Source organism: Schistocerca piceifrons, chromosome 3, assembly GCF_021461385.2.
Source record: "Schistocerca piceifrons isolate TAMUIC-IGC-003096 chromosome 3, iqSchPice1.1, whole genome shotgun sequence".
Classification (NCBI taxonomy): domain Eukaryota; kingdom Metazoa; phylum Arthropoda; class Insecta; order Orthoptera; family Acrididae; genus Schistocerca; species Schistocerca piceifrons.
Window position 1 is genome coordinate 275,313,874 of NC_060140.1, and position 13,951 is coordinate 275,327,824.

The window sequence follows — 13,951 nt, forward strand, 5'->3', positions numbered from 1 at the left end:
ACAACCCAAACCTAGTCCACAAACAAATTTCTTATGCCATATTTTCACATAAATCTAATCCTCCCACCATCCCCCAGAATCAGCTAGAAAGGAGCACCCCACTCTTCGCTCAATATCACCCTGGACTGGAACAACTGAACCATAGCCTTCACCAGGATTTTGATTATCTCTCATTCTGCCCTGAAATGGAGGGCCTCCCACTGAACATTCTTCTCACCCCTCCTAAAATTGTGTCTCATCACCCACCCAACAACATCACATCGTAGTCCATCCCTATGCCACTCCCACTCCCAACCTCTTGTCACACGATTATAATCCTTGTGGCATATCAAGGTGCAAGACCCTGACCAATTCACCACCTATTCCAGTCCTGTCAAACGACTATCCTATCCCACCAGAGGCTCAGCCACCTGTGAAAGCAGTCGTATCATATACTAACTCTGTTGCAAACACTGTGCAGCCTTTTACACTGGTATGACTACCAACCAACTGGCCAACAGGATGAACGGCCACAGTTAAGCTGTTAAGAACAAAACTGACATCTGGGTGCACAACTTGCAGTTTAACACAACATGTTCAATTTCAATGGCTGTTTTACAGCCCGAGCCACCTGGATCCTTGCCTCTGAACTACACAGAAGTGACTTATCCTTACAACACATCCTCTGCTCCCATAGTCAACCTGGTCTCAATCTCAGATGGTCCACTACCCCTACACCTTTCACCCCACATTTTCCATTATGTCTGTCCTATTGCCCCTCCAAATTCACATCCCCACATTGCCTTCGGCATGTGCTACTTCCTGCCAGCTGCTACAATCATACAAGTCCGTATACCAATCATGCCTCCTTCCTTCCCACATTCCCTGCTGGCAAGATGGCTGCATCCCTCCAAGCTGTTAGCCTCACCCTCAGGCCCTCTCCTTGCCTCCTGCCTTCCTCTCTCTCTACCCAGACCACCCAACACTATCTCCACAACTAGTCCACCTGCCATTAAGACTAGCTGGCACTATATAGTGTGTGTAGACCTCCGAAAGCTAGCAAGTTTTCTTCCTTTTGTGTCTTCCTATAGACAACTCAACGCATCTGCTTTTGAGTGAGTGGTCTTCTTTAATCAGTAAGATCAAATAGAAGACCATTTCTGTCAACTCTTGCACTAGTTTAAGATCTGATGAAACGGACAGACATTCTTCGACTTCCATTGCACCGATTATACCATAGTTGCAATTTTTTCTGAAGTATTCATTGATGTTATTGCCCTGTTCGTCACAGTCATTTGTTTATTACTTAACAATGTTTCTCTGATGGCCAGCTAATGATCATGCATCAAAAGTGAGTGACACACATGCTGGCAAAAATGTGCCCCTTTGCTTGCTCTACTCAGACCTGCCAAAAGTCTCAAGTTATTTTAATTGCAGAATAAGACTCTACTTAATGTCACTAATTGCACTTTTATTTATGAAATGAAATCTGCCAAACTTAGATTCCAATGATAATTAACTAATTATGCTAGAAATCTAACTTGCACATACTTAGAAAGGTACTTAAGTTTACATGTTTGTTTAATATCAAGTTCATAAACATATGTTTTATCTCTCAAAGTTTTCAATAGGTAAAATCATTATATTTCAAAGCCACCTGGCTAATTCTTGCAGTTCTGTACCAGCAAATTTTTCCTTGCCTGTGAGGGCTCACCACCAGCAAACAATAAAGTTACAAAGATCTTAACAGAAGAAGACATTTTCCACTTTAGCTTCTTAGCACTAAAAGAATTAAAAATACAGTGAATTTTGGTATTGTTGGGCAACCTTTCAAAATGGCATGTTGAAGCTGTTCCATGACAAATATTTGAGTGAATTACTAAATTATTCTAGTAATTTCATGTACTACCCTTACTAAACTTCACTGGACCCTATCATATTTGGGCAGGTTGGCTGCCAAGCGGTGTAAGTCATAAAAATTGAAAAATGGCCAAACACCACTTAAGACAGGTAGATATTTGTATCTGAGAAGTGGCACAAATCCTAGTTCCACTGTTCACTACTACACAGCACAAAGAGAACGAAATGTTATTACACTAAACAAAACTACTACGCACCTCGGTAATCAGGTGGTTTATGTTCAACTGCTTATAGCAGTCAAGCCACTACCACTACCTGATAACACTAATTACTTGTGTGCTCCACGATCTGCTGTGTGCAAACATTCATGAAATTACAATGAAATGAGTACCCTTAGCTGCATATAGGCGTTGATATAAGTCAACGGGGACAGTACATATATAAAAAAACATTCATACTATCAAATTTGTAAAGTGAAGACAAAAGTAACACGGCCTGTGTGTTAAAGACTGTTTTATTTATTTATTTATTGTTCCGTGGGACTAAATTAAGGAGAAGTCTCCTTGGTCATGGAACGAGTCAATACATGAAATTATAACATGATATTAGAAACAGATAAAATGAAATATAAAAATACATATTCAGGTGACAAGTCGTAAGTTTAAATAAAGAAAATCAACAATGTAACACTGGAATTTGCTTAATTTTTTAGCTCTTCCAGGAGCTCCTCGACAGAATAGAAGGAGTGAGCCATTAGGAAACTCTTTAGTTTAGACTTAAAAGAGTTTAGGCTACTGCTAAGATTTTTGAGTTCTTGTGGTAGCTTATTGAAAATGGATGCAGCAGAATACTGCACTCCCTTTCCGCACAAGAGTCAAGGAAGTGCATTCCACATGCAGATTGGATTTCTGCCCAGTATTAACTGAGTGAAAGCTGCTAACTCTTGGGAATAGGCTAATATTGCTAACAACAAACGACATTAAAGAAAATATATACTGTGAGGGCAATGTCAGAATTCCCAGACTATTGAATGGGGGTCGACAAGAGGTTCTCGAACTTACAACACATATAGCTCGAACAGCCCGTTTTTGAGCCAAAAATACCCTTTTTGAATCAGAAGAATTACCCCAAAAAATAATACCATACGGCATAAGCGTATGAAAATATGCTAAGTAGACTACTTTTCGTGTTGAAGTGTCACTTATTTCAGATACTGTTCTAATGGTAAATAAAGCAGCATTTAGTTTATGAACAAGATACTGGACATGGGCTTTCCACAACAGCTTACTATCTATCCGAACGCCTAGGAACTTGAACTGTTCCGTCTCGCTTATAATATGCCCATTCTGTCTGATCAAAATATCAGTTCTTGTTGAATTGTGAGTTAGAAACTGTAAAAACTGAGTCTTACTGTGATTTAGCATCAAATTATTTTCCACAAGCCATGAACTTATTTCATGAACTACATTATTTGATACTGTTTCAATATTACACACAAGATACTTCACTACCAAGCTGGTGTCATCAGCAAACAGAAATATTTTTGAATCACCTGTTATACTAGAAGGCATATCATTTATATAAATAAGAAACAGCAGTGGCCCCAGCGCCGACCCTTGGGGAACGTCCCACTTAACAGTGCCCCATTGGGACTGAACATCACTACCACTCTCAATATTGCGGAGAATTACCTTCTGCTTTCTGTTCTTAAAGTAAGAGGCGAACCAATTGTAAGCTACTCCCCTTACTCCATAATGGTCCAACTTCTGCAGTAATATTTTGTGGTCAACACAGTCAAAAGCATTCGTTAAATCAAAGAAAACACCTAGTGTTCGCAACCTTTTATTTAATCCATCCAAAACCTCACAGAGAAAAGAGAATATAGCATTTTCAGTTGTTAAACCATTTCTAAAACCAAACTGAACATTTGACAGCAAATTATGTGAATTTAAATGCTCCAGTAACCTTGTATATACAACCTTCTCGATAACTTTAGCAAACACCGATGGCATAGAAATAGGTCTATAATTGTCAATATTATCCCTGTCTCCCTTTTTATACAGTGGCTTCACTCCCGAGTACTTTAATTGGTCAGGAAACCGACCACTCCTAAAGGAAAAGTTACAGATATGGCTAAGTACTGGGCTAACATACATAGAACAATACTTCAGTATTCTGCTAGATACCCCGTCATATCCATGAGAGTTCTTGGTCTTAAGTGATTTAATTATTACTCAATCTCCCTCTTGTCAGTATCATGGAGGAGCATTTCAGGTAACAGTCTCGGAACACTTTTTTCTAAGAGCGCTATATGATTCCCTGCTGGGACTAGGTTTCTATTTAGTTCACCTGCTATATTCAGAAAGTGATTATTAAATACTGTACATATATGCGACTTATCAGTAACATGAACATTCCCACTACTCACTGATTCTATATCCTCGACCTGTCTCTGCAGACCAGCCACTTCCTTTACGACTGACCATATGGTTTTAATTTTATCCTGAGACTAAGCTATTCTATCTGCATACCACATACTTTTTGCCTTCCTAAGAACATTTTTAAGCACCTTACAATACTGTTTGTAATGGGCTGCTGCATTTAGATTCTGACTGTTTCTAACGTTTTGATATAATTGCCACTTTGCTCTACAAGATATTTTTATCCCTCTAGTCAGCCACCCAGGCTGCCTGTTTGTGCTAGTACCAATATGGATGTGACTGCTGCAGTTCTCCAGTCCAAAAAGGTAAGTAAATATGATGAACATCAATATATTGCAAAAAGGTTGTGAAACAGTGGCAAATCTTACAAGGGTCATTCAGGTAGACTCATGTTGCCTAAAAGGATGCTTTCAGTTAAAACATTTCAACACTATATTTATACATTGTGATTGAAAGTTTACATTTAAAAGTTATTGCCGTGCCACAATTTATTCAAGAAATATTATGGGTTTACAGCGAGCTGCAAACTTTAAATTTACTCTCCAGAAAAAGTCGACTTTAGGACATACTCCGCTTGGCAGCCAACCTGCCCATCCCATCAATAAGCACATGGTGTGGATGTTGCTTCTTCCTGTACTTGTGTTTTATAAAAATGCAGATTACCTACATTCCCCTCTTCAAGCTATCAATGGTACCTGAGCATAGTGGGTCAATAACACAGAATAACTGTTTATTAGACATCTTAGCATGTATCTTGCAATAATACAATATCTGTGTAGGACGATTGTTGCTTAGCAAATAGAAGATTTGCTAAATGGAAAAAAAAGCCTGTAAATGAGAAGGATAAATCAGTTTAAAAGATATAAAATGGAATACGTTCCAAAGAAAAAGCTAGAATGGAGCACAAACAAGACAGATGAAGTGAAAGGCTGGTGTTGAGACAGGATTGGGGGGTTGGAATGCAGTGGGAACAGTTGTGCGAGTCTCCAAAGTTAGTAACCCATTCCTGGTTTCAGAATTACATAATGGCTGGGTTCAAAACATCATCCATCAGCAAATGCCCAAATAAATGAATGTCTGGAACTGTACAAAACACACTGCTTACACTGAAGAGTGCCTACATTTTTCCCATCATTTCGTTTTTCAAATAACCACAGAACTGCTCATAAATGACAAACTGAATTTCTGCCTCACTAAAAGTTTTGAAATGCTGATAGGGGGTCACTACCAATTTCAGGTATGAAAGGAACCAAAATCCTACTCTAAATTTATACATTCAGTACTCCAGTATGGTATCACTGTTTTGCAAGACATGCCTAGTTTGTACAAGACAATAAAAAACATGATGATACACATATTTTTGTATGTTTGTATCATGCAACCATACCCTATTCCATACTCATCAGAGAAGCACTGTAGCATCTTTTGGGGCAGTTATCCAAAGAGCTCCAACATTATTATCCTGAAATCAGTGCCATGTTTGGTCACCAATTTTTAAATAGAAGTTAACAAATCTGTCATTACTACAGAGAGCTGGCACATTTCCTACTTTTGAGTCAGACAAGTTAACAGAAACTACACGAAATGCATTGAAGGTGTCAAGACATGGGGGCTACAGATTGCAGAAGGCACGGTATAAGGTCAAGTGGCCTGCACTATTTCTCATTCATTGGTTTATTTGTGGACTATGATAAGCCATTTATGACACCAAAACTAAACAAAACTGGAAGGAACATCTGGAATGAATGGGAGAAATAAAGATTCCAAAGATGGCCTTACTATAGCAACCCAAAGGAAAAAAGAACATAGGACGGACAGTTAAAAGACCGGACTGAAGCGAGAACAGGTTTCTAGGCCTAAACTGTTACAGACAGAAGAAGAAGAAGACTGACCTCTTAGTACTGACTCCTCTTATGCAGAATATACAAAGGATCTCCAATATTAACTATCTTAAGTTTCTTCCACATACATACCATTTCTGGTTCGTCAGACAGCTGCAAAATTTTCCTGCGGGCTAGGCTATTCAGTAGAGCATTACGGCTAGGTTTCAGCTTTGGAGGATGCACAAAAAGTCTTGGTTGTGAATGCTTTGCACCAGGTAATACTAATTCAGTATTCGAAGCCTGAAGCTGTGAAGATGCTGATTTATTTAATGCCAAGGTTGTATGCTCTTTGTCAGAGAGAATTAATTTGTTGCTTGCTTCTTCCAGCAAATCTTCAACACCAGTATCGCAAGAAATACCATTCAATTGTTCTTGGCTGTGGCCTGAAAAATAACAAAAATGAAACATAAGCGATTGGATGTGGCAGGGAGACAGGGATCAACTAGAGTAGGCAACTTGAGCCACACGGGGAATTTTCAGTAGATATTTAGCACCAAAAAGAAAACACACACACAAAGCAAAATCTGCCGGAAGCAAAACCATACGAGCTAAAACTTTTTCTAAACAGCTCATTAAAGAAAGTAAGAACACAAATTGAAAAACAACAACACATTTTGCTGTTCTATTTAATAAAATTGTCTTCTTATTATGCTGGTTTTTAAAATAATTAGTCATTCAGGGAAGGTTAACTTGCTTTTTTAAATTATTTAATACTTTAATTCTTAAAATGGTTTCAAGGAAAACAAGTGAAGTTAAATAGCTAGCTTTAACTTTTTGAAATAAGTACTCCATGCTACACACTGTGGTAAAATTAATTGGTCTCTCTGTTTTTATCTAGAGGATTTCCTTTAACCTCATCTGTAAATAATTTATATCTTTATGTTGTTCATGGAAATACATCTCGCAAGCCACAGGGTGCATAACAATGCCGTGAAGAAAGATATTTTTTCAGTGTATATGGATGCTGCTAATGGAGCACCCCAAGGCTTTTTATTAGACCCTTTATTCAAAATTTTTGTAACAGATACAGTGCACTATTTGTCAGTGGCAAATGCAGTGTCTGAAATAGTCTTATTACAAGGAACTGCAAAGCTGGTTTACTGCACAAGATTTACACTACAGCATAAGAAGTGGGAAGATAGTTGAGGGATCAATACCTGACAATGTGTGGCGGAGGGTACCCCGAGTACCTCTATCGGTTCTCCCTTCTATTCCAGTCTCTTATTGTTCGTGGAAAGAAGGATTGTCGGTATGCTTCTGTGTGGGCTCTAATCTCTCTGATTTTATCCTCATGGTCTCTTTGCGAGATATACGTAGGAGGGAGCAATATACTGCTTGACTCTTCGGTGAAGGTATGTTCTCGAAACTTTAACAAAAGCCCGTACCGAGCTACTGAGCGTCTCTCCTGTAGAGTCTTCCACTGGAGTTTATCTATCATCTCCGTAACGCTTTCGCGATTACTAAATGATCCTGTAACAAAGCGCGCTGCTCTCCGTTGGATCTTCTCTATCTCTTCTATCAACCCTATCTGGTACGGATCCCACACTGCTGAGCATATTCAAGCAGTGGGCGAACAAGCGTACTGTAACCTACTTCCTTTGTTTTCGGATTGCATTTCCTTAGGATTCTTCCAATGACTCTCAGTCTGGCATCTGCTTTACCGATGATCAACTTTATATTATCAATACATGTTAAATCATTCCTAATGCGTACTCCCAGATAATTTATGGAATTAACTGCTTCCAGTTGCTGACCTGCTATTTTGTAGCTAAATGAAAAGGGATCTATCTTTCTATGTATTCGCAGCACATTACACTTGTCCACATTGAGATTCAATTGCCATTCCCTGCACCATGCGTCAATTCGCTGCAGATCCTCCTGCATTTCAGTACAATTTTCCATTGTTACAACCTCTCGATACACCACAGCATCATCTGCAAAAAGCCTCAGTGAACTTCCGATGTCATCCACAAGGTCATTTATGTATATTGTGAATAGCAACGGTCCTATGACACTCCCCTGCGGCACACCTGAAATCTCTCTTACTTCGGGAGACTTCTCTCTCCATTGAGAATGACATGCTGCGTTCTGTTATCTAGGAACTCTTCAATCCAATCACACAATTGGTCTGATAATCCATATGCTCTCACTTTGTTCATTAAACGACTGTGGGGAATTGTATCGAACGCCTTGCGGAAGTCAAGAAACACGGCATCTACCTGTGAACCCGTGTCTATGGCCCTCTGAGTCTCGTGGACGAATAGCGCGAGCTGGGTTTCACACGACCGTCTTTTTCGAAACCCATGCTGATTCCTACAGAGTAGATTTCTAGTCTCCAGAAAAGTCATTATACTCTAACATAATACGTGTTCCGAAATTCTACAACTGATCGACGTTAGAGATATAGGTCTATAGTTCTGCACATCTGTTCGACGTCCCTTCTTGAAAACGGGGATGACCTGTGCCCTTTTCCAATCCTTTGGAACGCTATGCTCTTCTAGAGACCTACGGTACACCGCTGCAAGAAGGGGAGGGGCAAGTTCCTTCGCGTACTCTGTGTAAAATCGAACTGGTATCCCATCAAGTCCAGCGGCCTTTCCTCTTTTGAGCAATTTTAATTGTTTCTCTATCCCTCTGTCGTCTATTTCAATATCTACCATTTTGTCATTTGTACGACAATCTAGAGAAGGAACTACAGTGCAGTCTTCCTTTGTGAAACAGCTTTGGAAAAAGACATTTAGTATTTCGGCCTTTAGTCTGTCATCCTCTGTTTCAGTACCATTTTGGTCACAGAGTGTCTGGACATTTTGTTTTGATCCACCTACCGCTTTGACATAAGCCCAAAATTTCATAGGATTTTCTGCCAAGTCAGTACATAGAACTTTACTTTCGAATTCACTGAACGCCTCTCGCATAGCCCTCCTCACACTACATTTCGCTTCGCGTAATTTTTGTTTGTCTGCAAGGCTTTGGCTATGTTTATGTTTGCTGTGAAGTTCCTTTTGCTTCCGCAGCAGTTTTCTAACTCGGTTGTTGTGCCACGGTGGCTCTTTTCCATCTCTTACGATCTTGCTTGGCACATACTCGTCTAACGCATATTGTACGATGGTTTTGCACTTTGTCCACTGATCCTCAACACTATCTGTACTTGAGACAAAACTTTTGTGTTGAGCCGTCAGGTACTCTGTAATCTGCTGTTTGTCACTTTTGCTAAACACAAAAATCAGAGACATAACAAAAGCCGTAAGTATTATACTGCTATAATTACAAGTCTATGGCATTATCACACATCTTACTAAAATCAATGAACATAGGTTAGATGATTTTTCACAGTGGTAAAAGTACATGAAGTACTGAAAAAATAATAAGCAAATGCTACATTTAAGAGTTTTTTGGGGTTGCTGGAATAGTGGAACAGTATTATGTGCATACTATTCAGATATCAAAAGGCTTGTATGATTTGGTTTGATGTTCAGGGGCCGCACAGTTTTAAGAAAACAATCATTTATACTTCAGAAATAAGCGAACAGGATAACGAATGGTGTTAAGAATACAAAACAATGAGTGACCATATTTACAGAATTTAAAATCATGTCTCTTTGAGATTTATATGTATATCAAAGTTTGCTTACAGGAAGTGCACAGGCAATTTTCAGCATTAAGCACCCAAGTTCCTAACTACAAAAAGAGGAATGGAAATGATTTCCATTATGACATGAGTAGCTATCTGCATCTACAAGATTACAATGCCATTCATATGTAAGTGCTTGGCAGAATATTTCTCTACTGCTCCACCCAGAATAGCATATGGAAAAAATAAACATTTTCATCTTTTGATGCAAGCTCAAATTTTCCATATTTTATCACAATAATCATTTTTTCCATTGTAGGTAGGCATCTTCAAAATACTTTTGTATTTGGAACAGAAAGCTGGTGATTGGATTTTCATGAAAACATCTCAATGCAACAAAAAATGCCTTTGTTTTAATGACTGCCACTCCAACTCACATATCATACAAAGTCTGATCATAGATTTAATGTACAGGGACTTGTCAACACTGTAATTACAATTCAAATGTATTACAGGAACAATATATAACAACAGCATTAATATTAAAAAAAAACTACTACAGTCATTTATTTGAAATAAAACTGCTAAGCTTAATTAACAATCATTTGCTTTTTTGCCCAGACTTTCACATCATCATTCAGAAACTATTATAGGGAATAATAGCATTTCTACGCTAACAACTTTCATAGCTTTTGTTTCAGTTGCCCTAGCTTCAGGCTGTGGATTTGTTTATTTTTTAGAATATTGTAACCATGTATTCTGGGATTTGTGCATATAGCTGGGAAGCATGAAATTTCCCATGTTCCTAGTGCTGTATTGATGTTTAAAATTATTGTCTATGAATAACTTAGGGTTACTGTATACAAAAATTATCAGTTCATAAATGGACAAACAGAGGGCACTTAATACAGTAGAGCCATAGTAATTCTAGCTACTTGGGACTGAGGCTGCCTCGAATTACAAAAAAAATCTGAAAATATGGTAACATCATTAAATCAAATTATGAATAAATGGTTAATAAGCACAATAATTATGAAAAATAACTAAAAAGCCAATATTGAGCATATCTGTGTTATATGTACATATATGTTGCAAAACTATAAGTTACACTTTAAAGAAATTGTCCACAGTCTTGTTTCAAAATAGAACTTAGTTTTCTAGCAGCAATGTTGTGTCTTCTTCTATGAGGCATGATGTCAGTTGGAGTAGCTTCCACTTGCCACTCGATATAATGCAATGCCACATCTAGTGCTGCCAAATCCTTGATTTAAGTGATCACTGGTACAAATTCTTCAGGAAATTCCTTGTCATAGCTGTCTTCAGCAGGTTCAGTAACCATTTCAACAACTGCAAGATCTGTAACTTGTAACTGTTCATCACTGTTCGTACATTCTCAAATATCACTCGCATTCACATTTTTACACCCAGCAAGCTTTTCATCAGTTCTGCCAATTGTAGGTCATCTTCATCTGTAGTGTAGGTATCCATTTCATTCCATAAAATCTGGTTCCAAGACATTTTAGCGCCTCCGCCTTTATTTCAGACCATAAATCAGCTATCCAGTAAACTACATCTTTTATCGTCATCTTTTTTTAGAAATTCTTTGATGATTCCTTCATCTTCTGTTTGTAGAAGCATCTGAAGCAAAAAACGATGACTCCTCTTTTTTCAAGCATTGTAAAATGCCTTAGTCCTATTTGTCCTCATCATAGTGTGAACCAGCATTGTCAAGCATTAAGATTACTTTGGAAAGCAGGCACTTTTTCTAAAATCCACTTCTTAGAAATATTTTTGTCCATCCAAGCAGATTTTTGGAGAACATATGTAACAGGCAGTGCAGAAGCAGTGATATTTTTTAATGCTGTATGCTTAGCAGACTTCCCAGTTACCAACACCTTCAGTTTATGGTATCCACTTGCATTCGATGCAGCATGAACTATTAACCTCTCTTTATATTTTTTGTAGCCCAGGGCAGCCTTTTCTCCTTGTGAGGCTATAGTTTTAGAAGGAAGCATTTAATAACTTAGCCATTACAGTTGATCAGCAGTGAGACTTTCTTCTTGTATAATTTTTATTAATTTCTCACCAACTGTGTAACAGTTTGAGAAGCTGCAGAAAGTTCTTCACTGCAAATTTCAAGCTGCCTTATGCCATATTGCTTCTTCCACCTATCCCATCATCCTGAACTTTTAGTGAAATGGTCCTCACCTTCCTTAAACTCATTCCTAAAAACTACTGCTGTTTCTTGTAAAATAGGCCCTAAAAATGGATTTCCTTCTTGTAACAATATTATGAGAAGGAAAGTGGCTAGTCACCATATAGCTGAGATGCTGAGTTGCAGATAGGCACAACAAAAAGACAATTATAGCTTTCAGCCATTAAGGCCTTCTTCAACAATATATTCTCACAATATTGTTACATTCCATACTAGATTTTTCATTGTTTGATTTCCTTTTTGTCTTTGTTAAGTAAACCAAACAAAGGTTTACTCGATTTTTTCATACTCCGATTTCTCAATTGACTTTCAGTTCAAATGACGAAACGGAACAATTGTCTGACAAAAATTTCAATTTGGTCTCTGTTTCTATGTCAGTCTCCAACTGTCACTTCACCAACTCCACACTCAGCAGGTAGTTTTTTTAATGTTTCTCAATGTTTTTCATTTGTCTGGCCTTCTGAAAGGCTCCAGTTTCACATTCAACAGAACAAATTTTCTCTTACTCCTACCACTCATTGTAATGTATGAATTAAAACATTAAGAAAACACACAGTTACATACAATGAAGAAGCAAAGAAACAGGAACACCTGCCTAATATCATGCAGGTCCCCCGTGAGCACGCAAAAGTGCCGTAAAATGACATGGCACGGACTCCACTAATGTCGGAAGTAGTGCTGGAGGGAACTGACTCCATGAATCCTGCAGGGCTGACCATAAATCCATAAAAGTACGAGGCGGTGGAGATTTCTTCTGTATAGCATGTTGCAAGACATCCCAGATACAGTCAATAATGTTCATGTCTGGGGAGTTTGGTGGCCAGCGGAAGTGTTTAAACTCTGTGGAGTTTTACTGGAGCCACTCTGTAGCAATTTTGGATGTCTGGGGTGTCACATTGTCCTGCTGGAATTGCCCAATGCACAATGGACATGAATGGATGCAGGTGATCAACAGGATGCTTATGCATGTGTCACCTGTCAGTCATATCTGAATGCATCAGGAGTCCCATATCACGCCAAATGCAAATGACCCACACCATTATAGGACCTCCACCAGCTTGAACAGTCCCCTGCTGACAGACAGGGTCCACGGATTCATGAGGTTATCTCCATAACCGTACACATCCATTTGCTTGATACAATATGAAATGAGACTCATCCGACCAGGCAACGTGTTTCTAGTCATCAACAGCCCAATGTCAATGTTGACAGGCCCAGGCAAGGCGTAAAGCTTTGTGTCGTACAGTAATCAAGGCTACACGAGTGGACCTTCGGCTCCAAAATCACCGTATCGATGATGTTTCGTTGAATGGTTCACACACTGACCCTTGTTGATGGCCTAGCATTGAAATCTGCAGCAATCTGCGGAAGGGTTACACTTCTGTCACAGTGAACAATTCTCTTCAGTCGTCATTCATCCCGTTCTTGCAGGATCTTTTTCTGGCTGCAGCAATGTCGGAGATTTGATGTTTCACCAGATACTCACAGTACACTCGTGAAAGGATCATACAGGAAAATCCCCCCCTTCGTTGCTACCTTGGAGATGATGTGTCCCCTTGATCATGTACCGACTATAACACCATGTTCAATATCACTTAAATCTTGATAACCTGCCATTGTAGCGGCAGTAACCAATCTACCAACTGCACCAGACACTTTTGGTCTCATATAGACATTGCCGACCACAACACGGTATTCTGTCTGTTTACATATTGCTGTGTTTGAATATGCATGCCTATACCAGTTTCTTTGGTGCTTCAGTGTATGTACAGTACACTGTGCATACATACAACACTCTAAAATTAACGTGACACAGGTAGCTCACTACAGTACACATGTTACTACACAACCAACTACAGCAGATACAACAATGGTCAGCCAATGTTGTAAAATGTGTACTCTACTAAATGACCACTGTTGCTGAGTAGACACAACGATAGGGGTAACAATAAGGATGATATGTACTGTACAACAGATTGTCAGGCAGTCCCAGCTAGTTAAC

The 13,951-nt window shown here is 38.8% G+C and overlaps 1 protein-coding gene across 1 annotated transcript in view; it reads right to left on the reverse strand.

Moving 5' to 3' along the window:
- The window catches only part of LOC124789711, a 106,743-nt gene that overhangs the window by 23,147 nt on the left and 69,645 nt on the right, over window positions 1-13,951 (reverse strand). Inside the window, exon 4 of the mRNA XM_047257162.1 lies at window positions 6,254-6,546. Within this exon, the coding sequence (XP_047113118.1) occupies window positions 6,254-6,546 (293 nt within the window). The remainder of the gene's footprint in view (window positions 1-6,253; window positions 6,547-13,951) is intronic.